The 25,628-nt window shown below is 51.2% G+C and overlaps 1 protein-coding gene and 1 long non-coding RNA gene across 10 annotated transcripts in view; one reads left to right on the forward strand and one right to left on the reverse strand.

Moving 5' to 3' along the window:
- Positions 1-19,687, forward strand: part of ALDH18A1 (aldehyde dehydrogenase 18 family member A1) — a 34,862-nt gene extending 15,175 nt beyond the window's left edge. For 6 of the 9 annotated variants that reach the window (XM_015867571.2, XM_032445318.1, XM_032445320.1 and 3 more), the window contains exons 6-18: positions 1,467-1,625; positions 2,147-2,237; positions 3,506-3,630; positions 4,965-5,109; positions 9,337-9,410; positions 10,038-10,137; positions 11,489-11,709; positions 12,834-12,971; positions 13,068-13,263; positions 13,413-13,534; positions 16,156-16,342; positions 17,678-17,773; positions 18,755-19,687. In XM_015867571.2, coding sequence (XP_015723057.1) covers positions 1,467-1,625; positions 2,147-2,237; positions 3,506-3,630; positions 4,965-5,109; positions 9,337-9,410; positions 10,038-10,137; positions 11,489-11,709; positions 12,834-12,971; positions 13,068-13,263; positions 13,413-13,534; positions 16,156-16,342; positions 17,678-17,773; positions 18,755-18,936 — 1,836 coding nt within the window. In that variant the 3' untranslated portion in view covers positions 18,937-19,687. The remainder of the gene's footprint in view (positions 1-1,466; positions 1,626-2,146; positions 2,238-3,505; positions 3,631-4,964; positions 5,110-9,336; positions 9,411-10,037; positions 10,138-11,488; positions 11,710-12,833; positions 12,972-13,067; positions 13,264-13,412; positions 13,535-16,155; positions 16,343-17,677; positions 17,774-18,754) is intronic. The other 3 variants (XM_015867569.2, XM_032445322.1, XM_015867570.2) reach the window with 3 other exon arrangements.
- Positions 19,688-21,144: 1,457 nt separating this feature from the next.
- On the reverse strand, positions 21,145-23,232 carry LOC116653611. The gene is made up of 2 exons (XR_004307769.1): positions 23,128-23,232; positions 21,145-22,974 (listed from the first exon to the last, which is right to left on the reverse strand). It is a non-coding gene; the product is annotated as an uncharacterized LOC116653611 (long non-coding RNA).
- Positions 23,233-25,628: the final 2,396 nt, after the last annotated feature.

A 25,628-nucleotide genomic window follows, 5' to 3' on the forward strand; every position in this document is an offset into this window, starting at 1 on the left:
GTTACCTACCTGGTCGACCAAGCTGAGACACTGTGGGGTTTCACCAGAGGTTTTGATATTATTTCTCAGTGCCTTTCTGGACAAAATGTTCAGCGTGCAGCTCAGCAAGTGTCATGGTTTTGTGGTGTTGCTGTTAGCATGTAGCACAGTGGGTGAGCAGTTGACTGACGGGTAGGACTTAAAGAACTACAGTGAAAGGAATTAGTTTGGGCTGGTGGCCAATCAGCTGTGATGTTCTGCAGGGCTTTGTTTTGGGGCCAGTTCTCTGCACTGCTGTTGGGAATGCTCTGGGTGCGGCACTCAAATGTGTATGCAGTAAATTAGCAGATGGCACTGAGTTATGAAGGGATGGAGAGGCCTTGCAGAGAGATATGAACAAAGCAGAAGTCTGGGCTGTCACCATCTGCCAACACTGAACAAGAGCTATGGCTGAATTCTGCACCTGGGACTGGACAGCCCTTGATTCATCTACAGAGCTGGGGATGAGAGGCTGCAGAGCAGCCCTGCAGAAGGGGATTGGGGGGATTCTGGTTGGCAGAAAGCTGAGTTAGCAGCGTGCCATGGGCTGCACGAAGCATCACGTTGCTGGCTGGACAAGGGGAGGGATTGTGCTGCCCTGCTCTGCTCCTGTGTGATCTCCCCTTAAGTGCCACATGCAGCTCTCGGCACCACAGCTTAAGGAGGATGTAAAACTATCATCGCCCAAGGGACAGCCGTGAGGTTGGTGCAGGCCTAGAGGGCAAGAATATTTCTCACTGGCATTCTTTATCCTTTAAATGTGGCTTGTGTTATCATTTGGTGACCCAAAGGGCTTGGCTGATCTGTTATGGTGTTGGTTGTATGTAGGTTGCTCCAAGAATAATGCTTCTTATTTATTTCCATGGAAACTACAACAGATACAACAAGCACAATGCCAGTATTTGATAGAGCAGATTCTCAGCTGCAAAATGCTGTTTTTCCATGTAGTCTCCACTGTTAGTTGTGCATTTTTACCAGTGGTGAAGGAGAGCCTGCATGCTGTGCATGTAAATACCTGCACCAGTGGAGGTGACAGTTGTGCATGGCCACGCACAGCGCTGCTTGTCCTTCACGCAGCTCCCATTGCCCTGCTGCGCTGACATCCACTCTCTGGTTCCCGTAAACGTTGAGTCAGTGAGTGCTGATAGATGCCGTTTTGTCTGCATGGAGGAGTTCTGCCCCATGTCTTTGTTTCATGTGTGCTTCCATGTTGGATGCCACTTTGTCAGACTGCCTTTCTGCTGCCATCTGTGGCGTGGCAACAGAACTGAATGGGATATTAATGGGAAAGTTCAGCCTCTACTGCTGTCTCGCCAACATCTGCATCTGACTTTGTGGACCACCGGAATAAAATAAGAGGCATTACTTCCGGAGCAGCCTCTGTATGTTTTATGTTTTTGCCAGAAGAAGTGATGGACTAAATAAGTGAGTCTTTCTCTTGCTCTTAGATTTTAGTCACCAATCTGGATTTCCATGACGAACAGAAGCGTCGGAACTTAAATGGAACGCTACATGAGCTTTTAAGAATGAACATTGTCCCTATAATTAACACTAATGACGCTGTTGTTCCACCTCCAGAACCGAACAGTGATCTGCAGGGGGTAAATGTGGGTAAAGTATTGCAGGGGGCGGAACTTGTGGATGGGAGAGCACTAACAGTACTTACTACTAACACTGTAATCACGACCGCCTGGAGCAGAGAAACGTAGCAAGTTAGAAACGTGGACAGTGGGGGCAGAGAACTGTGCTGAGCTGTGTGACCCTGTGGAGCTGTGGGAGATGAGCGTGCCCCGTTGGGCTCACACGGAGTAGTTGAGGCTGGAGTTCCCTTTTGCAGCTCATCTAATTAAGCGCTGTGCTTAAACAAGGGCCTGTTAGTACTGCTTGTCCTTTCACTGCATGTCGGTGTGGAGAACGTGTGTTGTGATCCGAGCGTCGGTCACCTGCATGCTGCTTTCCTGCTTTCCTGCCTTCCATATAAGGCTGCTTGCTTTTGTGCCCAAAGTCAGCTTCTGAGTGGTTTCACTGGGTGTGAAGGACTGAGATAGTGCTGAGGTGGCTCGCATTCATGTGCTGGAGCCGGGTGTCACACAGCTCAGTGTCCTTGTTCCCTGCCTGTCCGTTGCAGGTGATTAGCGTGAAGGATAATGACAGTTTGGCGGCACGTCTGGCTGTTGAGATGAAGACTGATCTCCTTATTGTTCTCTCGGACGTGGAAGGTTTGTGAGCAGTTCCTTTATGTTATTGTTTAAGTCTGCCGACAGCGATCACTAAACAAACCCATGTCCTCTGCTCCTGTTCTTCTGACGTCCAGCAGGACAAGTGCAGCCGCCCAGCTGGAGCTGCAGTCAGTTCATGCAGCCGCCCAGCCTTTGGTCTGTAGGGGGTGCCCAGGGCTGCCCTTTCCAATGAACGACAGGTGATAGCAGGCCAACTGTGGGAGGCTGGCCCAGCCCAATGCACTGCTGAGCTCCAGGGGTAACTGCAGAGACAGCAGCATCTGGGAGTACAAGGAGGTGCGTCCTCTCTGGTGCAGAGATGGTAACTTAGAACAGCCACCACTGAGTTAGAGCTGGTGTCTGGTCTGCATCAGCCAGCAGAAAGGCAGCAACTTGAGGGATACTGGGAAATGACACCAAGTTACTATAAGGAGCCACAAGGAGCTGCTGCTTGCTTGAAAGCCTCCAGAGGAGGGCAGCAGAGTTGGTAGAAGAACCGTAAGGCACACTGCCTAAAGGGCAGCTGAGGACACTTCATTTACCTGGCTTGGAGGAAAGAAGGCTGAGAAATGACCTCGTTGCTCTCTACAGTTTTCTAATCGTGGAAAATGGGAGAGGTGTGGTGCAGCTCTGTGTCATTCTTACATCAGGCTCCAACTTGATATCTGGGACAGATTCCTTCCTGTGGTGATGGTTAAGCACTGGAAGAGGATTACTGGAGAGGTGGCTGGTGCCACCCTAAGGGTCTAATCTAAGGATAATGACCTTTAACAAGCTTAAACTTGATGTCCTGGGGTGGTCAGGCAGATGCACTCCCATCTTCCTCGGTCCCTTCCAATCCAGCTTTCCAAATTTTTTAAAGTAGTCAAAGCAATTTAGGCTCGGGTTTTCTGATGTCCTCAGTTCCTGCCTTTGACAGCCAGGCTGTCCCATGCCTGCTCAGCTGTGTGCTGATGTTTGTAAGCCCCGATGCTGAACATAAACAGCTGTAAAATGTTCCTCTCGCTTTCTCTCTGAGCTCACTGGAACACCTGCCTCAAATCTTGTGCACTGCTATTTGGCAGCTGGGTTTTTCTCTTCCCCTTATTAGCTATGATTTTGGTAAAACTGCTTCTTGGTTCTATATGTTGTTTCATGCTTTCCATGCAGAGGGTTCAGGGGAAGTTTTAAATCCCGTTAAGTGCAACACAGCTTTTCAGTCTCAACAGTGTATTTCAAGGTGTATTTTTTTCTCTTTTTTTCTTCTTTTCTTTAAATATTTACTTCAGGACTCTTTGACAGCCCTCCAGGATCTGACGACGCGAAGCTCATTGACATATTCTACCCAGGAGACCAACAATCTGTGACATTTGGAACCAAATCTCGAGTGGGAATGGGAGGCATGGAAGCCAAGGTAGAAACTTGGAATGTTTTCTTATTGGGGGGTGTCATGGGTTACTTAGATTTACCTATGCCCATGACAGGGGAAGCCACCCAGTAGGCCTCCCCCCCGGGGCCGGCCCGGAAAGGAGGGGGAAAAGGGGAATCGGATAAAAACAGCGGCAATCTAAGGAGGAAAAACTTATTTTACTAAATATGATATCAGAATACAAGATAACACAATATAATACAATTGAGGCTAATAAATCGAATGAAACAGAGAGAGAGAGAGTCCCTGAAAACCGAGAGGCCTACTGTGAACTCTAGGTGACATGGCTGGAACGCTTCCCACTCTCCGAGAAGTTTGAGAGAGGAAGAACACTCCAGCCTGGGAACAAGATTATATAGCGTCCTGGTCCTGTGACTTATCACTGGCCGTGTTGTTCTCTGGGATATGTAGTCTTCTTCTGTGGACTGCTCATTCAATAGTATGAATAGTCAAAAGTATCCATGTTTTACATGATGTTATGATGTGGAATACTGATAGCAAAATTACAAAATTACAAAACCATGACAGGGGGGAAAGGAAAGTGTGACAAGGGAAGCAGCTAATACGAGACTGGGACGGGTGGCTGGTAGACCGGATAATTATCATAGTCATAGTATCATAGTCTCGTGCGGGTTGGAAGGGACCTTAGAGATCATCGAGTCCAACCTCCTGGAATTCGAGCCTCTTCTGTAGCAGAGCGGCACTTCTACCACTTGCACCACAGGGGGGGATTCGAACCCAGGGCCTCCAGTGTTGCAACGTGGCATTCCTACCACTTGCATCACCGGGGCACACTAATTTCCATGCTGTTCAGAAAAGCCCCGGCAGGCTGTAGATGGGTGCAGACTGGAACATCTGGAAATGAAGCAAAAGGCAACACGGAGTCCTTTGCCAATGGAGGAGCAACTTCAGTGGTGCAGTGGTGGCGCTCCGTGCGGGTCAGGGACCAGCGGCAAAGCAGCATTAGGGACGTTGGCAGTGCGGCTTTTCAAGAGGGGAAATGGTGTTTCCTCAGAGTAGGAAGAAGTTGCCACGTGGGAGGGCACTGAAGGAGAGCTCGTGGGCAAAGTGCCCTGTGGCAGGTCTGGGAAGGGCAGGCTGCAGGGAGGGCTGTGGGGTGACCCCAAAGCAGCACCTGCGTAAGAAGGGGAAATGGAGGTCAGAGTAGCCATCTGGCTTCATGCCACCTTGTGGGAGTCCCTGCAGCATGATGGGCGCCCTGGAAGCCTTAATCCAGAGATCAGAGTGGAACAAGAATTGTTGTTGGGAATGGGGATCCAGGTAACAATGAATGTCCTGGCACGGGCTCTGTCCTGCAGGTGAAAGCAGCTTTGTGGGCCCTCCAAGGAGGCACTTCTGTAGTGATCGCCAACGGAACCCACCCAAAGATCTCTGGTCATGTCATCACCGATATTGTGGAAGGGAAGAAAGTTGGGACGTTCTTCTCGGAGGTGAAGCCTGCAGGTGAGTGTGGACGTACAGAGAGATAACTGGAGTATGGAGCTAGAGAGATCTCCCACAAGCTTACAGTTCAACCCGGGCTGCATCTGTGCAACAAACAGGAGACCTGCTTGACAGGTGATCCTGGAAGGCATTTTACCAGGTTGGCATAGAAAATGTTGAATCCTCTGCTTGGCAGAGAAGGACCTGGGGGTCCTGATGGATGAGAAACTTAACATGAGCCAGCAGTGTGCTCCTGCAGCTCAGAAAGCAAATGGTATCCTGGGCTCCATCAGGAGAAGGGTGGCCAGCAGGGATAGGGAGGTGATCGTCCCTCTCTACTCTGCTCTTGTGAGGCTCCATCTGGAGTACTGTGTCCAGGTACTGGAGCCCTCAGTACAAGAAAGACACAGAGCTGTTGGAAAGGGTCCAGAGGAGGGCCACGAAGATGGTCAGGGGGCTGAAGCACCTGCCCTATGAGGACAGGCTGAGGAAGCCAGGCTTATTCAGCCTGGAGTAAAGAAGGCTGTGGGGTGACCTCATTGCAGCCTGCCAGGACCTGAAGGGAAACTATAATCAGGAGGGGAGTCAACTCTTTGAAAGGGCCGGTAATAGCAGGACAAGGGGAAATGGATTTAAGTTGAAAGAGGGAAGATTTAGGTTGGATGCCAGGGGGAAATTCTTTACAAGGAGAGTGGTGAGATCCTGGAACAGGCTGCCCAGGGAGGTTGTGGATGCCCCATCTGTGGAGGTGTTCAAGGCCAGGTTGGATGGGGCCCTGGGCAGCCTGGTCTAGTGAACGTGGAAGTTTGGTGGCCCTGTGTCACGGAGTTCTCTCTAGAGCTCACTCCAGGACAGTGGGAACAAACCTGGGGGAGCAGGAACAAAAGTCCCCCCCCCTTTTCTCTAGCGGCACTGTATGGCACGGCGCAGCCCGGCCACGTGTGTTTAGGGAGAGGGGAAGGGAAGGGAAATTGCGATTGAGTCTAACAAAAAATGAAGGAGAAAAAAAGGTGATCTGAGAACGAACGGCAGTTTAATAACCTAATATTGCTAAACAACAACAAGAGAGTTTCAACAAAGAGAATACCAAGTCCCCAATCTCACCGATGGAGCTGTGGAAGGCGGGAAGCTCCAACCACGTTGTCTCCTCTCAGGGAGCTGGGCCAGCAACCCCGTCCCCTTCCCCACTTCCCTTCCGGTGCCCCTCCCCACATGCCCATTAAGGCAGTCCGCAAAAAAAAAGAATCTTGTCCCCTTTACTCCCATTATTAGGCATGGTGTTCTGATGTGGAATACCAACATCAACCAAATTGCAAAACCGTAACACCCTGCCAGGCAGAGGGGGTGGAGCTTCATGATCCTTGAGGTCCCTTCCAACCCAGGGCATTCTGTGATTCTGTTAAGGTTCCTTCTAGCTGGTAACTCAGTGCACCAGGTGCACATTTAAAGAAGTGAGTGCAATTCTTGTCGCTTTTTGTTTTTATGTGTGGTTGAATGTTTTGGCATGAAAGGAGGAGTGCTTTTCAACATGCTGCCAAACTCCAATAGCAGCTAGTTGTACTTCCCATCATAAATTCATCTGACTTTCTATATTCTGCTGTTACAGGCATGTTTTACTGCCTCTCTGTTGCTCTGACAGTGTAACAGTGGCTGTAGGAAGAGCAAACATCCATGATCTTAGGGTAGAATGAGTGTAAGGTGGTACCTGTGACGTGCTGTGAGGCAGCTGTATAATAATGCTCAGCGCCTTTCTCCTCTAAGTTTGTCAAGTCACTGTTAGGACCTCTGTAGGTTCTTGGTGTCCCCAAGGCTGAGTCACAGCAAGCCAGAGCCCAGAGATGGCAGTGTATGAAGAACTGCCTGCTTTGCTTTGTGCGTGTCTGTGAATAGGAGAGCTGTGCAGGTTTGCTTCCTGCTGGCTTTTGGTTCCCTAACTGTTTGGTTGGAGATGGAGGGTGGTCAACTCTGCTCAACTTCTACGATGAAAGATCTTGTCTTTTCCCTCGTCCTTCATCTCAGTATTTCTGTCCAGAAGTTCCTCCAGAAGTACGATCCTCCTCGTGTCTCATCTGAAGCATTTTTGTTCTGCTTTGACTTTTTTGAAGGTCTTGTTGGAACAGCTGAGATGTAAATGCACTCTCAGTTTACAGGACAGCAGGACTGGCTTTGTGTTTTGATCAGATCAGTGATGTTTCTGTTATCTCCCCTAGGCTGTGTCTGAAGGCCTGAACACTGAAGTTCCTGCTGGATGCTGTGAGCACTGGTAGGATGTTAGCCCGTGCTCAGGCACTCCTGTGGGGAAAAAGCGTTTGGTGACGTTCAGGAGACCTCGGAAGGGAGGAGGGAGCTTCCTGCTTTTCAGTCTCTGCTGTCACCTCTTGTCTTCTTGGACACCACTGGTACAGTCTGGCTCTGATCTCTATATGCTCTTCCTTTGGGCTTTTACAGACATGGATGAGATCCATCCCGCCCCCCAGCTCCGAGGCTCCTCTTCTCCCAGCTGAGCAGCCCCAGCCCTCAGCTCTCCGACTCCTCTCTGGGGAGTTGCTCCAGTTCTTTGACAGCCTTGGTCACCTTACTTACACTGGTGTGTTTTCAGTATGTACCAGTCTCTTTTGTGCTGGAGGTCCTGGAAATGGACCCAGGGCTGCAGTTGCAGCCTCACCAATGCTCAGTCGAGGAAAAGGATCTCTGCTCTTCACCTGCTGGCAGTGCTTCACCTAATGCCACCCAGGATACCACTGGCTTTCTTGGTGGTAAGGGCACAATGCTGGCTCACCTTCAAGTCGGTGTCCAGCAGAGCACTGAGCTCCTTTACTGGAAAGATGCTTTGCAGGACAAACTGTGATACTGACACTTTTCATGGGCCACACTACAGCACGTTTGTATCAGCCATAAAGGCTTTGTCACATTACCTCAGTTTCCTTTTCAAAGCTTGTCCTGTGCCATTTCATTTCGATGTGGATTCTTTGGGTCCCTGCCAGGAAAAAAAACAACAACTTTCTTCTGTGGGAACCATTCCAAAATAGACCAGATATTGGGAAGAAATTCTTCCCTGTGCGGGTGGTGAGACTCTGGCACAGGTTGCGCAGTGAGCTGTGGATGCGCCCTGCCTGGAAGCACTCAAGGCCAGGCTGGATGGGGCTGTGAGCAACCTGGAATAGAGGGTAGAGGGGGAAGTCCCTTCCTGCAGCAGTGGTTTGGGAAGAGATCTTAAGGGTCTCTTCCAACCCAAATCACAGGGAGAGACAAAGGGAAAGAAGCTTTTCTGCAAGGTGTTACTCAGGTTGGTTTGGCCTTCCGTTATTCTTTCTGTGTTTCCATGCAGTTTTGCAGTACTTTCTGTTCTTTTAGATACTTAAATGCTTCCCTGTTCTCAGTAGAATCCCATACCTTGAGAATTATCCATCTTGGTATTCTTTTGCTCTTTCTCATTAGAGAGGGTCCAGAGGAGGGCCGTGAAGATGATCAGACGGTCAGAGCACCCTCCTTATGAAGGCAGCATAAGGGAGCTGGGCTTGGTCAGCCTGGAGGAGAAAAGGCTGCAAGGAGACCTCACCGCAGCCTGCCAGTATTTAAAGGGGATTATAAACAGGAGGGGAACCAGCTTTATACTACAAGGGTAGACAGTGATAGGACAAGGGGGAGTGGATTTAAGCTCAAGGAGGGAAGGTTCACATTGGATGTCAGGGAGAAGCTCTTTACTCAGAGAGTGGTGAGGTGCTGGAACAGCTGCCCAGAGAGGCTGTAGATGTCTCGTACATCCCTGGAGGTGTTCAAGGCCAGGTTAGATGGGGCCCTGGGCAGCCTAGGCTGGTATGAAATGTGGAAGTTGGTGGCCCTGCCTGTTGGCAGGGAGTTGGAAGTTGATGGTCCTTGGGGTCTCGTCCAGCCCAAGCACCCAAGACATTCTATGATTTTTATGTCTTTTTGATGTGAGCTGTGCACTAACTTTTCCACCCTGATGTTAATTGTCTTACTGAATCTCTGTGATGCCTTTAGAAGAGATATGCTTGGGAATCATGTCAGGGTTTTTCATCTGATAGGTATAAATTTATATATCCTGTTTGGCCATGCAGTAAATCTCTTCAATACGTCTGTTATGGAAGGACTTATTTTCCTGCTTTAAGTAAAGAGTTGGGAGCTGAAAGGGCTGGTGTTCATTTCCACGTCTGCTGCTCTGTCCACGTGTGTCATGGGCTTTTGTTGTCGCCTTGACAGTGTGTTTGTTTTGTTGCCCTGACACAGGCCCCACAGTGGAGCAGCAAGGTGAAATGGCTCGAGCTGGTGGCCGGACCCTGGCAGCTCTGCAGCCTGAGCAGGTGAGAGAACACGGCTTTACTTGCTCAGCTGGTGAATGAACGTATGGCAAGCTTTAGGAAAGAGGTTTCTAACGCAGACTGGCCTCCCAGGACAAGAATCTGTTCATAGCATGCCAGATCCACCATTTGGGTTGTACTGTATTTGTGGTGTAACAAGTGCTCGCATGTGGGCTTAGGAAAATTCCAAGAGCACCCACCGTATAGAAGTTGATTTTTCAGAGCTTCTGAAGAATTAACAGGATAGTTTGGCCTCTTTGCTCCTGTCTGTGCGGATGCGAAAGAGAAGTCCTCAGCTGCTCGTTACTGCCAGCTGCTGCTTTACAGCTGCCTGGCCACAATACGTTGTCTGCAGCAGAGACCACAGAGCGGCCTTCAAACTGTGTGGGCTTAGTGAGACCATTGGGCACAGGAAGCGAAATATTGAAAAGCAAAACCAAACGAGATAAGCAAGCAACGTGCAGGGCTCTCCAGCCCTGGTTTTCAATGTAATGCAGCCTGGAAAAATCAGCTGGCCGCGAGTATTCAGGGAGTTCAGTGAGGAGGTACGGTCAGTGGAGGGAGGTGGGCCAGATATCCAACACAATGTATTTTATGTAAGAATGCAGGTCAGAAACATTTGTCTTTCAGAGGGCAGAGATCATTTATCGTCTCGCTGACTTACTGACCGATCAAAGAGAAGAAATCCTCTTGGCAAACAAGAAGGACTTGGAAGAAGCAGAAAATAAAGGTAACATTACCGTTTGTTCCATCCTCCTCTTATGGCCATGAAATTGGGTCTCAGAGGCAGCAGGCAGAGCTGCAGAGTTCTGTCAGCTGAGACGGGAAGGATCGCTGTTGGTGAATTCAGCACCTGGAGAATCGCTCAGCGTAGCAGCAGCAGCTGGCAGGGCTCCATCAATCAGATTCATTCATCAGGGAAGGCTGCAAGGTTTGCAAAGCACTGGGAGGAGCTTTGTGAGAACAAAGAAGGGGCAGCACTCTCTTTTGCCAAGGCGGGCTCACCTTGGAAACGAAACGTGGCAGACAACCCTGCTGTTACTGCGGTGCTAAAAGCACGTCTTTCTGGGCCAGTGAACGTAATGCTTGGCTGCTGTGGGGGTTGTTGCCATCCATGTACTTAAACTGAGACTCCCCGAGAAGAGCTGTTGTGTGGTGAGCACTGAGTCATGGCCTGAACCACGGGCTGAGTGCCTGGGAAGGTCCTGGGCAGCCCTGGGAGCGCAGTAAGGGCAGTGCAGCTGTGGGGCAGGAAGGGCTGCATCCCGGCTGTGCCGCTCTCAGGTCTCAGTTGAGTGCTGACTGCCACTGGGGAAGGGTCTGTGGTTGGAGACCCTCCCTCGTGGAGTTCTCCCTGTGAGAACTTGTCGCTTGTTCAGGGATGGGCCAGCACATCTCCTTTGTAACACCGTTCCGTCTGCATTGGTCCCATTGCTGCTACACGCCTGTATTGCCCTTCCAGCGCCTTGACCTTTCTGGTTGCAACAAACGGCCTTTTTCTGGAAGGGTGTGGAATTGATGCATTACAGATGGTACTGTTGGTGCTTTTACTGTTGTTTTACTGACCAGAGCACGTGGGGGGGCGGTTCTGGGTAAGCGTTCCATCTATATGCATTCAGAGCACAGAAGTCGGGCGGTCCTTCTCTGTCTGAAACGTGCCTTTGTCTGCGTTGGGATTTGTGGCCGTGGAGCAGAAGGACGCAGTTATTGCCCAGGCTCTTGACAAAACCATGAAAGCTCTCCTGAACTACTATGAGGCTGGAAACTTGTAAGAGGCTGCAGCACGGCGCTGTGTGATGCCGTGTGCAACTGAAGAACCTGGTCTGTTTGGATGCGGATGTTCGTTCGGGCGCAGATGAGTTGTGCTGTGTTAGATTCAATGATGGCGGTTGTGAGAACATTCCCATGCAGTGTCAGTTTTGTGATGGCTGCCAGCTTCAAAGTATGGCATTAATCTTGGGTGGGTTTGCTGCTTGGGAGCGGGAAATAGCTGAATTTTCTACAGGTTCGCCCTTCAGGTCACCTTTGCTGGAGTCTGAGCGGATGGATCGGCCTGAGCCGTATTTCTTGCTTTCCTCCAGGGAGGCTGGCACTTCCTCTGTTGAAACGGCTCAGCCTGTCTGCAGCAAAGCTGAACAGCCTGGCCATCGGGCTGCGCCAGATTGCAGCATCCTCCCAGGACAGCGTCGGCCGCATCATCCGCAGAACGCGAATAGCAAAAGACCTGGAGCTGGAGCAGGTGACGGTGCCCATTGGGGTCCTGCTCGTCATCTTTGAGTCCCGTCCCGACTGTCTCCCCCAGGTACATAAGGAGGGCGGGCCGTACCAGCAGCTCTGATGACAGGGGGGAGCGTATTTCTGAGGAGGAGTCATTGGGAGCTGCAGGAGGGTTTGCCGCGGGAGACTTTTGGCTTCTTCTACAATGGGTTTTGTTGGCATCCTTCTTGTTTCTGCAGACAAGTTCCCGTGTTCCTGCAGTGTTAAGAGTGACTCAGGGTTGCTTTTCTGTAACCTAGTAGACAGAATGAGTTGGCTTGCATTCAGATGATGCAATTCCTGCACATACCTTACATCAGAAGCTCCTTGCTTAACTTGCAGCTTAGAAGGTTCCTACCAATGAACGCTCATCTGTCCGTGCTGAGTGCAGCTGGGTGGGCTTGCAGGATAGGCTTCAACATTAGATGTTTAATGAAGGCTGTTAATAACAAAGTGTAACTGCTAGGAACAGCTGTTGAAAAACGCAGCACAGAACCCAGCTCATTCACTCTGTGGTTCTATGATTCTCTGCCCAGCTCAGCAGTCAGTTCAGGTCTGGTTCTATTGCTGAATGCAGATGTTCAGTTGTCCTCTTGTGGTGCTGGACTTAAAAGATGTGAAATCTGGTGCCATAAACAGGCTGACAACGAGGTCAGTAAGTTCCTTCTGATTGTAAATGTGAGAGCAATGTGGTAACGTTGCTCTCACATTTGCCTGCCATCTCGAGTTGTTTTTCTTCCCTCTGCACTAATCTCAGGTGTTGTCTGCGGTGTTTGGGTTTTAGACAGCACCATGAAAAGTTCCTCAGAGAAGGAGCTGAGTGGCTGCTTCCATTCCCAATGAGCAGAAGGATTCTGGAGTCTGAGGTTATTTTATGTAGCTGTGCAGCTCCTGCTGGAGCTGCTGCCCGGGGTTAAGTCTTGTTTGGTGCGGTGACCCTCTGCCAGCAGTGCTCCAAGGACTCCAGTTTGTGCCTGACACATTGAGATGGTTCGTTTCTGGGGTCACGTTCTGTTGGTTGGTGCTTTAGGTCGGTACCGACCAACGGCAGAACCCAGAACTCTGTTCCAACCCTGTTTGGTGGGCTCTGTTCTCAGAGAAGAGGTGGATGGCTTTGACTTGTCCTCATTCCCTTGTTTGTCTGTCTGTCCTCGTGTTCCTTTCTGACAGGTTTCTGCTTTGGCCATCGCCAGTGGAAATGGTTTGCTGCTTAAAGGAGGAAAAGAGGCAACTTATAGCAATCAAATCCTGCATCACCTGACTCAGGAAGCGCTTTCAATTCACGGAGTCAAGGATGCAGTGCAACTGGTAAGAGCCTAGAGCCAAATGGGTGCTATTCTGCTGTGTGTAGGAGGAACACGTAAAGCTTCAGGCTATGGACCACTTGTGTCACAACTTGCACAGGTTAATACCAGAGAGGAAGTGGAAGATCTGTGCCGCTTGGATAAGCTGATAGATCTTATCATCCCGCGTGGTTCATCCCAGCTGGTCAGGGACATACAGAAGGCTGCAAAGGGAATCCCTGTGATGGGGCACAGTGAAGGAATCTGCCACGTGTATGTGGACGTGGATGCCAGCGTTGAAAAGGTCACGCGAATAAGTAAGCAGTTTGGGGTGACTGGAGTTGTGGGTGTAATGGGGCTTCACGCTTGGACTGTGTGATGAGCTTTTGATAACTGCTAATCCGTGTGCTGTGCCAAGGTCTTGTCGCAAACGTTACGTGACCCATTCTCTACTCTTAAACCTCAGTTAGAGACTCGAAGTGTGAATATCCTGCTGCCTGCAATGCTCTGGAAACACTCTTAATTCACCGAGACTTGCTGAGGACGCCGCTGTTTGATCAGATCATAGACATGCTGAGAGTGGAACAGGTCAGTCATGGCTACTCGTGGTTTTATTTGTCCTGATTTCTGTACTTTGTAACATTTTGGAAGTGTTTGGTCAAGCTGACGTAACCCTGCGTCATTCTGTGATGCTGTAATGCTAAAGTTACCCACGCGGCTCTTTGTAGATGCAGATGAGCTTCATAGAGAATTCTTTTGGCTTCTTCTCACGGCGCCAAGCTGTCCCATGGGAATGAGCAGAAAGCAGCTCCTTTAGGGTGCCTGTGTGCCATTCCTGGGATGCTGATGCTTCCTTCTACGTCACAAAATAATGGTTCTGCCATGGAGGAGCATATCCACAACCCTTCCCTGCTCCTCTTCACTCTGACTTAATTGCTTGTTTCTTCCTAGACCTAAGGCTGGTTCTTACTGGATCTGTTTGCTTCTAGTTGCCTCCTTACTCTAGCCCATTGCCGTTTTGTTTTTCTTCTTTCAGAATTTGCTTCATCTGCTTTTTGTCTTAAACCTTTGACATGGCGTGCCTTTCTTCCCACCTGTCCTTCTGACTGTCACGTGAAAGGCCCCCATATGACTTCATTGCCTTGACGTGAGCAATGCTTTGCCAGTAAAGGTAGCAGAGATGCATCAGGAGGTGAATATATTGGTTAAGTACTTGAAGCTGCGCATGAAAAGAGGATTTTTCATACAGCAGTGAGCGTTTAATGCTGTTTGGGCAGTAGTTAATGCAGGAAAATGGGGTGAAACAGGCCCTGTGTTTCGATGATGATTAAAGGATTGCAGTTGGGGAAGCTGCCCTTTGCGTGAAGGCAGGAGCAGGTCCTCACCTGCTGCATTGGGTTGGTTTACATCTTGTTTGGTTGTGTTCCAGGAAGGGCAGAGCAAAGGCTGTGGCTCTGCGCCTCAGAGGGGAGGAACGCTATGGCTGTTGCGCTGGTAGCAGCATGCAGCTGCCCAGCCATGATGCTGCAGGATGATGTGGTGGCGCTGCCGTGTGCTCTGAGCAGGCAGTGAGAAACGCTCCATGCTGGGCAGGGCTGTGCGCTCAGCGCGGTTGGCAGCTGGGTGAGGAAACGCCACCTTACAGTGCTTCGCTTAACAGTCCTCTGCTGGAAGGGATTTAGTGCTGGATTCCACTTTGTGCCTCTTGCAACAGACTCGTGAAACTCAGTTTTTGCTCATGTTTGCCCGGTCACAGTTTCCTTTGTCTCATTTCTGTTGGGATTTCTCTGCCATTCTGGTTCTGAAGAGTTGCAGAGTGATGAAATGGGGTGACTTGTAAGACCCCAAGAGTCACCTGTCTGACCTGCAGCTGCACACAGCAGCACCTGAACTCTGTATTTCAGTGCCATGTGCTGCACACAGCAGCACCCACAGCCCGTATTTCAGAGCTCCGGCAGTTGGGGCCGTGCCCACTGCCTGGTGTGGCCCATCCGTGCTTGGCTGGGCTGTTCCCACTCCGCTTCCAAATGCCTCCTGAGCAGCCCATCCAGCCATGTCGCAGCACAGCCCCGCGCTGTCCCCGTGGCTCCCATTGCTGTCCACAGGAAGCGGAGCTCAGCGCTTGCCCCGTGTCACCGTTCAGGTGTGGGGCTATTGGGGCCGAACTCGGCGGTTGGTGCTGTGTTGGATTTCCCTTGGGAGGTCTGTGCAGACCCATGCAAGGACTCAGCTCCTTTTGGATGCTCGTTCTTTTCTGTCTGGAACAAACGCTTCAGAGGACTGGTGCAAATTTACAGAGCAAAAGGGTGGGCGCAGGTAACGACTCCTGTGGGTGCAAGTTGTGAGCAGGAAGGAAGGTTTGCTGTAGTGGCCGTTGGTGCTGCGCCTGCCCTTTGAAAAGAGAGAAGATGAGCTGGGTGCAGTTCTGCCACGGTGAGTTGTGCCACAGTGAACTCCTGCCTGATGCATCTCTCTGAGTAGCACAACTGCTCTCAACAACTAGAGGTGAGCCCTGAGCTGGGAGCATGGCACCATAGACAGTCGGTGTAACGTGTCTGCTGCCGTCCTTATTGCTGGCTGGGGCTGCTGAGCCTCTGGAAACTCTGTAATGCAGGCTCAGTTACCCTTACTCAACGTTGGGTGAACACGTGTTTTAAGAGCAGTCAGCAGCTGATAGTCCAACTCTTCTCTCGCTTCCCCCATGTGGAAGAGGAGCAAGAGGAGGAAAATCCACGGGAAACAATGTGGCTCAGTTAGCAAAGAGAGAGAAAGAGAGAAGAAAAGAGGAGGACGGGACAAAGGATGAGATGGCGGCTGCTCGCTGCTGGTTTAGGACCGGTGCTGGTCCGTCCCTGAGCTAGGTCTGCTTTAATCCAAAGGCAGCTTCTGGGTTTGGCGTTACACAAGGTGGGATGTTCCTATGGTATGGTCAGCTGTTGCAGCCGTGTCCCCTCCCCTCTTTTTGCACACCCCTGACCTTCTCACTGTGGGAAAAGGAAGGGAGCCTTAGAACTGGCCGAGTGCCGTTCAGCAGCAGGCAGGTGTCAGCAGGGCACTGCTTTTTTCTGGGCACAAACCAGAGCGTGTCGCTGTAGGGTCCGCTCTGAAGGAGCAGCATCCATCCTAGGCAGACCTGGGGTAGCAAGCTCACACGTTCACCTGGAGATGGTTGGTGTGGTCACAATCACAGCATAGTTCTGCTGTCGCAGGTGAAGATTCACGCCGGCCCCAAGTTTGCCTCCTACTTGACCTTCAGCCCCTCGGAAGTGAAATCTCTCCGCACTGAATATGGGGACCTGGCATGCTGCATTGAGGTGGTGGACGGTGTGCGAGAGGCTGTTGAACATATCCACAAGTACGGCAGTTCTCACACCGATGTTATCATCACAGAAAACGGTTGGTGGGCACTTTGTTTCTTTTCTTTCCTGCTTTGCTTTTGCTCTCTGTGCTGGTGTAGCTGGTTGCATTGCTTCCTGTTGGCGTGGTTCTGGATCAGGCCTTGCCTGCTGTTGCCAGGTAAATGGCTTTGCGCTGCAGTGCTGCACTGGGCGGTTATGCAGGAGCATCTCCTGAACCGTGAGCTGTGTTTGGGCCACCGTGGGGTGAAGGGCTGAGCTGCTGTGCTGGGAATGGGGAAATGGGACTGCGGCTGCTTTGTCTTCTCACGTCATTTCTGTGTCTCACAAACAAGGAGCACAGATGCTTTCCCCCATGTCCCCCACCCTCCCAGTCCCTTATTTTGCAGTTCTGCGCCTGTAGTTTACGAGTTGCATTTATCTCAGTTCCCAGTTGAACTGATGTTCCTCTGAGCTGCTCCTGTTCCTGTTTCACATGCAGTTTGGATGCTGTGCTGGTTGAAAACAGTGCGAGAGCTGCTCCCAGCCAAATGACGAGTCTCGGTCCAGGCTTTAGTGCAGCTGAGGCTCAGTGGCAGTGAGCTTGTGCTGCTTTGTGGCTCAGCTGAGTGAGATTTGAGCTTCTGCTCCTGTACTTCATGTCCTGCAAAGCTTTTAGGAGTGGCAGAAAAGGTGTGCATGCATTTCATACTGTAGGCTGTTAGCACCCAGAGCTGTCGCGTCAGGGACTCACTGGGGCACAAACGGGATGCCGGTCTCATTTCACTCTTGGTCTTATTGTGAAGGGAGACTGACCTGCGGCTTACAAAGCTTACAGCCTTAGGGAGAGTTGTGTCTGCTGCAGCACACAGACTTGCACAGCTCTGCCCAGCGGTGCTTCATTCCTGCCTGTTCTGTGCTAAGCTGGGTTTGGTAGCTGCTCTCATGGGGGTTCTGTGTTCTGTTTGCCAAGTCTGATTCACGATATCAACGTTATATGGTATTCTCCGTTGTTTGGAGCAGTTGTGTTTGCGATGGGGAGCCGAACAAGCGACGCAGCTGTCTGGCAGCAAAATGTGATGTGGGGCTGCTCTGCTTTACCCTGGTGGTACAGCTGAGCTGCTTGGTAGTGTCTGGGCTGTAGTTACAATCCAGCATCTTTCCACTTCTTTCCTTGCCATGATGGACCTCTTGTAACGTCTGCAGTTGTGTCTGCCTGATGAGAGCACTGGGACTCACCTATGGGGGCACTTGCAGGCGGGCTGTTCAGAGACCTCAGAGACCGTCCGGCTGTTCCTTGTGAAAGTTCTGCCCTTGTGCCTGCTGGCCACGCGAGGTGCTGCTTGTCAGAGCGCAGCTCTTCCTCTGAGCATCTTCTGTTCTCTGCTTCTTCCAGAGGAAACTGCCGAGTTCTTCCTGCAGCACGTGGACAGCGCGTGTGTCTTCTGGAACACCAGCACGCGCTTCTCTGATGGGTATCGCTTCGGACTCGGTGAGTGAGTGCTGCGCTTTGTTGCCATGTGCTTCTTCCTCTGCCGTCTGCTTTCAGCCACAGGGCAGCTCAATGAGTGCTGTGCTGTGACTCAGAGAGCAGCTCAGCGCTGTTTGGTTGCTCGGCCACTCCTTTGCTTGTGGCGTTAGAGAGAGAGCTGGTGGATAAAAAGTGCCTTCCTGGGTTGGGTTGGAGGCAGTTCATAGGACAGAAGGAGGATGGGGAAGGAGTGCGGTGGGGCAGGCGGTGCACAGAGCAGTTCCTTGGCATAGCACCCGCTGCCTAGCACAATGCGCTGCTGCTACTCTCTGAGTGGTGTCAGCCCGGCCGGCTCCCCGGTTGTACAGGTTAGAGTGTGGCACACGATGGGAAGTCCATCCCTTCTCCGGGTTCTAGCCCCCCCCAGCCTCTTGTGCTGGCACAACCTCATGAGAAGCTGAGCAGCCGCAGACACGGCGTGAACCAACAGTAGCAACTTGGACGTGGCTGTGTCAGCAGCGTCGCACCTGCCCTTAATCCCAGGCAGGACCGTGCCAGACACTGCTCAGAACTGGACTCCGTTCCAGCTGAACACAGGAGCCAGGAGGAGGACGCAGCAGAGATGAGGGCAGGGTTTGCTGTGATGTGGGAGCTGTGGCAGATGCTGCCGTGCTCCTAAAGCCATGCTCAGCTTCTGCTGGGTCTGCGGCACATGAGGCTTACAGGGAGGAAGTGCAGCACAAACTGTAGCCCAGCCCGCAGCCAGCAGTATGAACAAGCCCAACCTGTAACGTAGCAGTTAATGCTGTCTGATGAAGTTCTGCAGCAGAACAGGGAGCGCAACTTGTGCCACTGCGGGAGGGATGGAGGAAGGTGGCTCAGTGAGAGGGATGGAGGAAGGCAGCTCGGCGAGGGGCTTGTGCGTCAGGCCACAAGCACAGCACCAAGCTGGACATCTGCTGCAGGCCGGCTGAGTTTGTGTGATTTGTGTGCTTTGTGCAGGTGCCGAGGTTGGGATCAGCACTTCTCGTATCCATGCACGCGGACCGGTAGGAATCGAAGGACTGCTGACTACAAAGTGGCTGCTGAGAGGAGACAACCACATCGTTTCTGACTTCTCGGAGCACGGCAGCATGAAGTTCCTTCATGAGAGCCTCCCCATCCCGCGCAGAAATAGCAGCTGAGTGTGGAGCAGCGTGCCATGCAGGGGATGAGACTCACTGCGCTCCATGAGGATGGAGCACTGTCCTTCCCCTGTGGGATGGTTGTCCTCACACCCCTTGTCCTTCCCCTGTGGGATGGCTATCCTCAGACCCCGTGCCGTTCACACAACGCAGCACGCTCCTATCTGGTGCGCTCTGTTTCTTGCTGCCCCTTGCTGCTTCCTTTGCCAGTTGGTGCAAATGGGCCTGGCATTCCCTGGATCGGGTCCCCTGAAACATACACGTGCAGGCAGTGAAAGCTTTGAGGTCTGCTGCGTGCTTTCCTGCTGCCTGGTTTCCAGCCCGTTTCTCACCCTGGTAGAGAGGCACAGTGCTGCAGCGTCCCTTTTGTCCCCAGGCCTTTGTTCAGTTGAGCAGAGGTGGTGGCCTCCATTTGGCAGTGCTCATGGCAGCCCTTGCAAGCTTTGCAGTGGTGCTGCAGGTTTCCTTAGCGTGCAGTGGCGCGGTGCCTGCCGGGCGGTTGGGACATTCCTCTCATTGACATTTTGAGCCACCAATCTGCCCTTTCCAGCCGTGTCGTACCATTGGCAGTTGTGGGTGAAGAGCAGAACGGTGTGCAGGGCGTCTTGTTACCTCTTTGTAGCAGCTGTTCATTTCTCATTGGTTTTGTATGGGAGGATCCCGCGAACCCCAGCACCCAAACCAAATGCAGCGCTGCAGTGTAGGAAAAAATGCACCTTTGAATAAAAGCTTCTTTTCTGTACTAGAACAAGTGAGCGTGCAAAGCAGGCATGGCAGAGCTTGGGGCAGTGGCTATGGGATGTTAATGGGGCACTGCAGGGGTTGTGGCAGTGGCTGTGGGATGCTATGGGGCACTGCAGGGTTTGGGGTAGTGGTTATGGGGTGCTATGGGGCACTGCAGGGGTTGGGGCAATGGCTATGGGATGTTATGGGCGCATGCAGGGCGTTTGTGGCAGTGGCCTGTGGGATGCTATGGGGCCACTGCAGGGTTTGGGGTAAGTGGTTATATGGGTGCTATGGGGCACTGCAGGGGTTGGGGCAATGGCTATGGGATGTTATGGGGCACTGCAGGGTTTGGGGTAGTGGTTATGGGGTGCTATGGGGCACTGCAGGGTTTGGGGCAGTTGGAGCACAGCGGCAGAACAAACCCTGCAGCGTGACGGGTCGGGCCGCAGGCAGCTGAATTCTCCTGGTGCTGTGTGGAGTGCAGCTGGGCACATGGAAAAGCAGCAAAGAGCCCTGCATGGAGTGCAACCACCAGCTGGGAGGGGTGATGGGGTGCTGCAGGACTCGCATGGAGCCCCACTGGAGCCCCCAGGAGCACGCTTGGCAGCTGTGAGGCTGGGCCGGGTGGCTGTGCATCTCACTGGGCGACCCCAAAGGATTCGCGAGGCACATCAGCAGACGGCACTGGGTTCTGGCACTGTCCCAGGTTCAGCCGGTGGCCCTTGGAGACCTTTTAGGAGCAGTGTTGGGGGTCCCAGAGCATGGCAGCAGGTTGGATTGCAGCTGGTCGGCTCTGGAGGGCTGGCAAGGAAACGGCGCACTGAGCAGCACACAGCAGCAGTGCATTGAGCACTGAGCAGTACACAGCAGCACTTCGGGCACAGAGGGGATGTGCCACAACGCCCTGCTGAACCTCTGGCCTGGGCAAGATGGGTTAGAGCGGAGGAAAACTAAGAAATGCAGGGTTAGAGCGGAGGAAAACCAAGAGAGACGAAGTTAGAGCGGAGGAAAACCAAGAAAAGCAGGGTTAGAGCAGAGGAAAACCAAGAAAAGCAGGGTTAGAGTGGAGGAAAACCAAGAAAAGTGGGGTTAGAGTGGAGGAAAACCAAGAAAAGCAGGGTTAGAGCGGAGGAAAACCAAGAAAAGTGAAGTTAGAGCGGAGGAAAACCAAGAAAAGAGGGGTTAGAGCGGAGGAAAACCAAGAAAGAAGTTAGAGAGGAAGAAAACAAAGAAAAGCGCGGTTAGAGCAGCAGAAATCCAAGAAAAGAATGGTTAGAGTGGAGAAAAACCAAGAAAAGCGGGTTTAGAGCGGAGGAAAACCAAGAAAAGCAGAGTTAGAGCAAAGGAAAACCAAGAAAAGCGGGGTTAGAGCGGAGGAAAACCAAGAAAAGCGGGGTTAGAGCAGAGGAAAACCAAGAAAAGCAGGGTTAGAGTAATTCCCCTCTCTCTGCTCCCCCTTAACATAAACTATAAATCTGTAAGTACCCTTTGCCTTAGTGAGGCCCCCTTTCCCTTTCTGTAGCTAAGTGTTCTCTTTTCATCTACTATGGCTCCTTTTTCACTATTCAGTCCCTCATCTACTCATTGTCACCTTCCAACATGGCTCCTTGTGTAACTCCATTGATACCTCCACATCTACATACAGCTTCATTGTCAAACATCAGCTCCGTGTCCCCCCCCAGACACCTCAACATCCCCCCCAAACCATTTCTGCCCCCCAACCATCTCTGCCCCCCATCATCTCAGCATTATTCCAGTATCAGAGCCAGAACTCACCTCCTGTAGTGCTGTTCTAGGCCGAGCAATGTGATGGCGGAGAAGCCAAGTCCTGGAGCTCCATCCAGCAGCTCTTGGTCCAAGGCAGCAACAGAGCAGAAGAGCTTCTTCATGTGGGTAGATGTGACTGCAGCAAGGAGCTCCAGCAAATAAGTGCTGGCCCCCGGTGCCAGACCTTATATGAGCACCAGGAGGGGGCGGAGCCAGCCCTTCAGCCAATCGGATGCATTGCCTGCACTTGGGCTGTACTGCTGTGTCCCCGCCCCATCATGGCTTCCAACCATGACTAAGCATTTCTATTATATCACCCTGATTATATAATGATATCATCGCCCCCATCACCCCCCATCATTCCAATGTCCCCCCCCATAACCCCCCCATCTTCCCAATGTCCCCCCAGCATCTACCCTAGAGCGGTGCCCACAGTGTCACCCCATTGCAAGAGTGAGATCTGCACCCCCGTGTCCATATACTGTGCTGTTGTTTCTCCTCTATCCACAACCCTCCCCTTTAAGAACAGGTAGATATAATTATTAACCTGTTATTGCTTTAATTTTTGGCTTTGTTCCTGATTGGAGCTGTTATGTAACATCCTGATTGGGCACCTGCTGAGGGGAGGGGCCAACCCCATGTGGGGCCGTTGAGGGGTGGATTGTGATTGGTTGGAGCCTGGCTCCTCCCCTCCTTGATTGGTATTTAAGGGCTGGGAAGGGCAGGGGGCAGCATCAGTTCCAGCTCAGTGCTCCTATGGGAGCATTGGGGGTAGTGGATTCTCCTTCCTGCTGCTTTTGAGCTCTGGATACCATATGGGATGCGACTCTGCTTGGAGATCCTTTCCTTTGGGGTCAATGGTGAGTCTTTGGCTTTGCAATGGGGTAAGGAATTTCTTCTTTATTACTGGACTGATGTCTTCTCCTTTTGATTGCTCCTAACAGCACTTATGGATGGGTATGAGAAGGAGCCGTATCTAGAGCCTGCTTCCTTTGGATGGAGGGCTCAGCCTTCACAATGGTGTGAGCGATCCCTTCTTTATTGCAGGGTTTGGGGGTGGAATGGGTCACTTTGGGATGCTCCATCCCTAGAGGTGTTTGAGGCTGTGGGACCCTGGTGTGGTGGTTGGGTACTGTCCCCATAGCAGGAGGGTTGAATGGAGATGGTCATTCTTGTTCTCAGTGCTGATCATCATTTGATTCTATGCTCATATATTGCAGAGTATCAGCCCCAATGTTGGATGCTATGGGATGCTGTTCATCATCATCTCCATCTGGACACGGAGCCATTGGCTGCTGCTCTCTGGACTCGGTTCTACAGCCAGTTCTTCATCCATCTCATCATCTTCCCGTCCACTTGGTGTCTTCATCACTTGGACATGAGGATACTGTGGGGTCCTGCATCAGAGGCCTTGTTGAAGTCTAAGTAGATGATATCAGCAGCTCTTCCTTCGTCTACTGATGTATCAGTGCCATCATAGAAGTCTATGAGGTCAGTCAATGAGGATTTGCCCTTGGTGAGGCCGTGTTGGTTCTCCATCATCACCTCCTGCCTTCCATGAGCCCTGGGTCCTTCTATGAGGATCTCCATCATCACCTCCTGCCTTCAATGAGCCCTGGGTCCTTCTACAAGGATCTCCATCATCACCTCCTGCCTTCTGTGAGCCCTGGGTCCTTCTATGAGGATCTCCATCATCACCTCCTGCCTTCCATGAGCCCTGGGTCCTTCTATGAGGATCTCCATCATCACCTCCTGCCTTCCATGAGCCCCGGGTCCTTCTATGAGGATCTCCATCATCACCTCCTGCCTTCCATGAGCCCTGGGTCCTTCTATGAGGATCTGCTTTGTGGTCATTCCCAGCACAGCAGTGGGACCGATGGCTCAGCGGTTCCTGGGCTCATCCCTTCTACCTTCCTACAAAGGAGCGCCATGTTGGCCGTGTTTCTGCTCACATCTCATCTGGACTCATAGACTGTTTGATTTCAGGACCTTGGTTGGTCTTGCACTGGGTTGTTGACCTTATAAGGTCCAATGGGGTCTTATGTGGGGCCCTATTGGTTCCAATGGGGTCTCATGGGGCCCTATTGGTTCCAATGGGGTCTCATGGGGCCCTATTGGTTCCAACATCCCTCCCTACCAAACCCAAGGTGAGTGCTGTGTCTATGAGCTGCCCTGCAGATGTGGGCAGTGCCTTCATTGCTGTGTTGTGTCCAACAGGTTCCAGCAGAGCACAGAGATGTGCGGCTCCTGATGAGAGCAGCGAGGAACAGAAACCTGCATTGCCTGGACCCAGCTTTGCTGATGGTAACTCTCAGCCCAGCAGGTAAGGGCAGCACACACAATTGCTTTTTACCTGTTCCATACTGAGATGCAAGGTTAGTGTTCCTGAGCTCATTTCTGCACTGCAGGGTGCCCTATGGGTTGTTTGTTCTCATCCTTCTGCATTCTCTTTGCCTCTGCACTCTGTCATTGCCCAGCTTTTCCTGCAGTGTTCTCTTTGCTCTCACTTTTGGTGTTCTTTTCAGCATTCTATTCAGCCTTGTCTCTTTTGGTGCTACCTCCTGTGTTCTTTTGGGCTTTTCCTCTTATACTGGAGTGCTTTGCAGCTTTCTATGGTGCCTTGCATTCCATTGCAGTGTTCTCCTGGGCCATGCCTTCCAACATATCCTCCTATGGTGGTGTCTTGGGCCTTGTCTTCCATCTTGATCTGTATTGCAGTGCCCTTTTGGGCTTTATCCCCATCTTTATGTTCCCTGTAGTGCACTTCTTGGCTTTGCCTTACATTTTGTTGTTCCCTGCAGTGCCCTTTTGGGTCTTGTCCCCCATCTTAATGCTCCCTGCAGTGCCCTTTTGGGCTTTGTGCTGTTTTAATCTTCTCAGTTGTGCCTTTTTGGGTCTTGCCCCTCATATTCATTTTCCTTGTGGTGCCCTTTTGGGCCTTGCCCCGTATATTGATGTTTACTGCAGTGCCCTTTTGGGCCTTGTTCTCCATCTTGATGTTCCCTGCCATGTTCTCTTGGGCCGTGCCCTCCTTTTTGTTGTTCCTGCAGTGTTCTTTTGCTGTTTCCATTTGGCCTCCTACTCTGCCTTCCCTTTGCCCTCTGTTCTTGGTGTTTCATACCACTCTCCTTGCTGTTGCTTTCCCTTGTGCTTTCCCTTGGCTGTTCTCTTACTGTTGCCCTTGCCTTACTGTTGGTGTTTGCTTTGCTTTTCTTTTGTTGGCTTTCTGTGCTTGTTCTGCTGCCTTTGGCTCTATGGGGTTTGCTGGGAGGCAGCATTCATGGTAATCTTGACCTTAAGGGAACTTTATGGGATAATTGCAGGAACTTTATGGCCTTAATGGGAAATTTAGTGATAATTGCAGTTTTCTGTAGAGTATCTGTAAATCTAACCCTTTGTTTTAAGTAACCTTCATTCTAATCATAGTGCAAAATACCATTTTAAAGTAACTGCACCTTTAACCCTTAGAAATAGCATTACTTCTATTTCTAATAGTATTTATTCTATCCCTAATAGCATGGATTCTATCCTACTGATGAGAGCAGCGAGGAACAGAAACCTGCATTGCCTGGAATGCTCCAGACCCAGCTTTGCTGATGGTAACTCTCAGCCCAGCAGGTAAGGGCAGCACACACAATTGCTTTTTACCTGTTCCATACTGAAATTGAAGGTAATGTTCCATTATTATAATGATAATATCTGCTCTCATCCTTCTGCATTCTCTTTTCCTCTGTTCTCTGCTGTTTCTCCAGCATTTCCTGCAGTGTTTCCTTTGTTCTCATTTTGCTGTTCTTCATTCTATGGGCCTTGTTGTTCATTTTGGTGCTTCATTCCCTTCAGCCTTTCATTCCATGTTGAGTTCCAAGCAGTTTCCTCTGCTGCCTTGCCCCCCATCTTGATGTTTCTGTAGTGCCCTTTTGGGCCTTGCCCCCCATCTTGATGTTTCTTGTAGTGCCCTTTTGGGCCTTGCCCCCCATCTTGATGTTTCTTGTAGTGCCCTTTTGGGCCTTGCCCCCATCTTGATGTTCCTTTAATGCCCTTTTGGGCCTTGCCCTCCATCTTGGTGTTTGCTGCAGTTTTCTCTTCAGCTTTGCCCTCCATCTTGATGTTCCTTGCAGTGTTCTTTTGGGCCTTGTCCTCATCTTGATGTTCTGCGTGATGTTCCCTTGGGCCTTGCCCTCCATCTTGATGTTTTACAC

Source organism: Coturnix japonica, chromosome 6, assembly GCF_001577835.2.
Source record: "Coturnix japonica isolate 7356 chromosome 6, Coturnix japonica 2.1, whole genome shotgun sequence".
Classification (NCBI taxonomy): domain Eukaryota; kingdom Metazoa; phylum Chordata; class Aves; order Galliformes; family Phasianidae; genus Coturnix; species Coturnix japonica.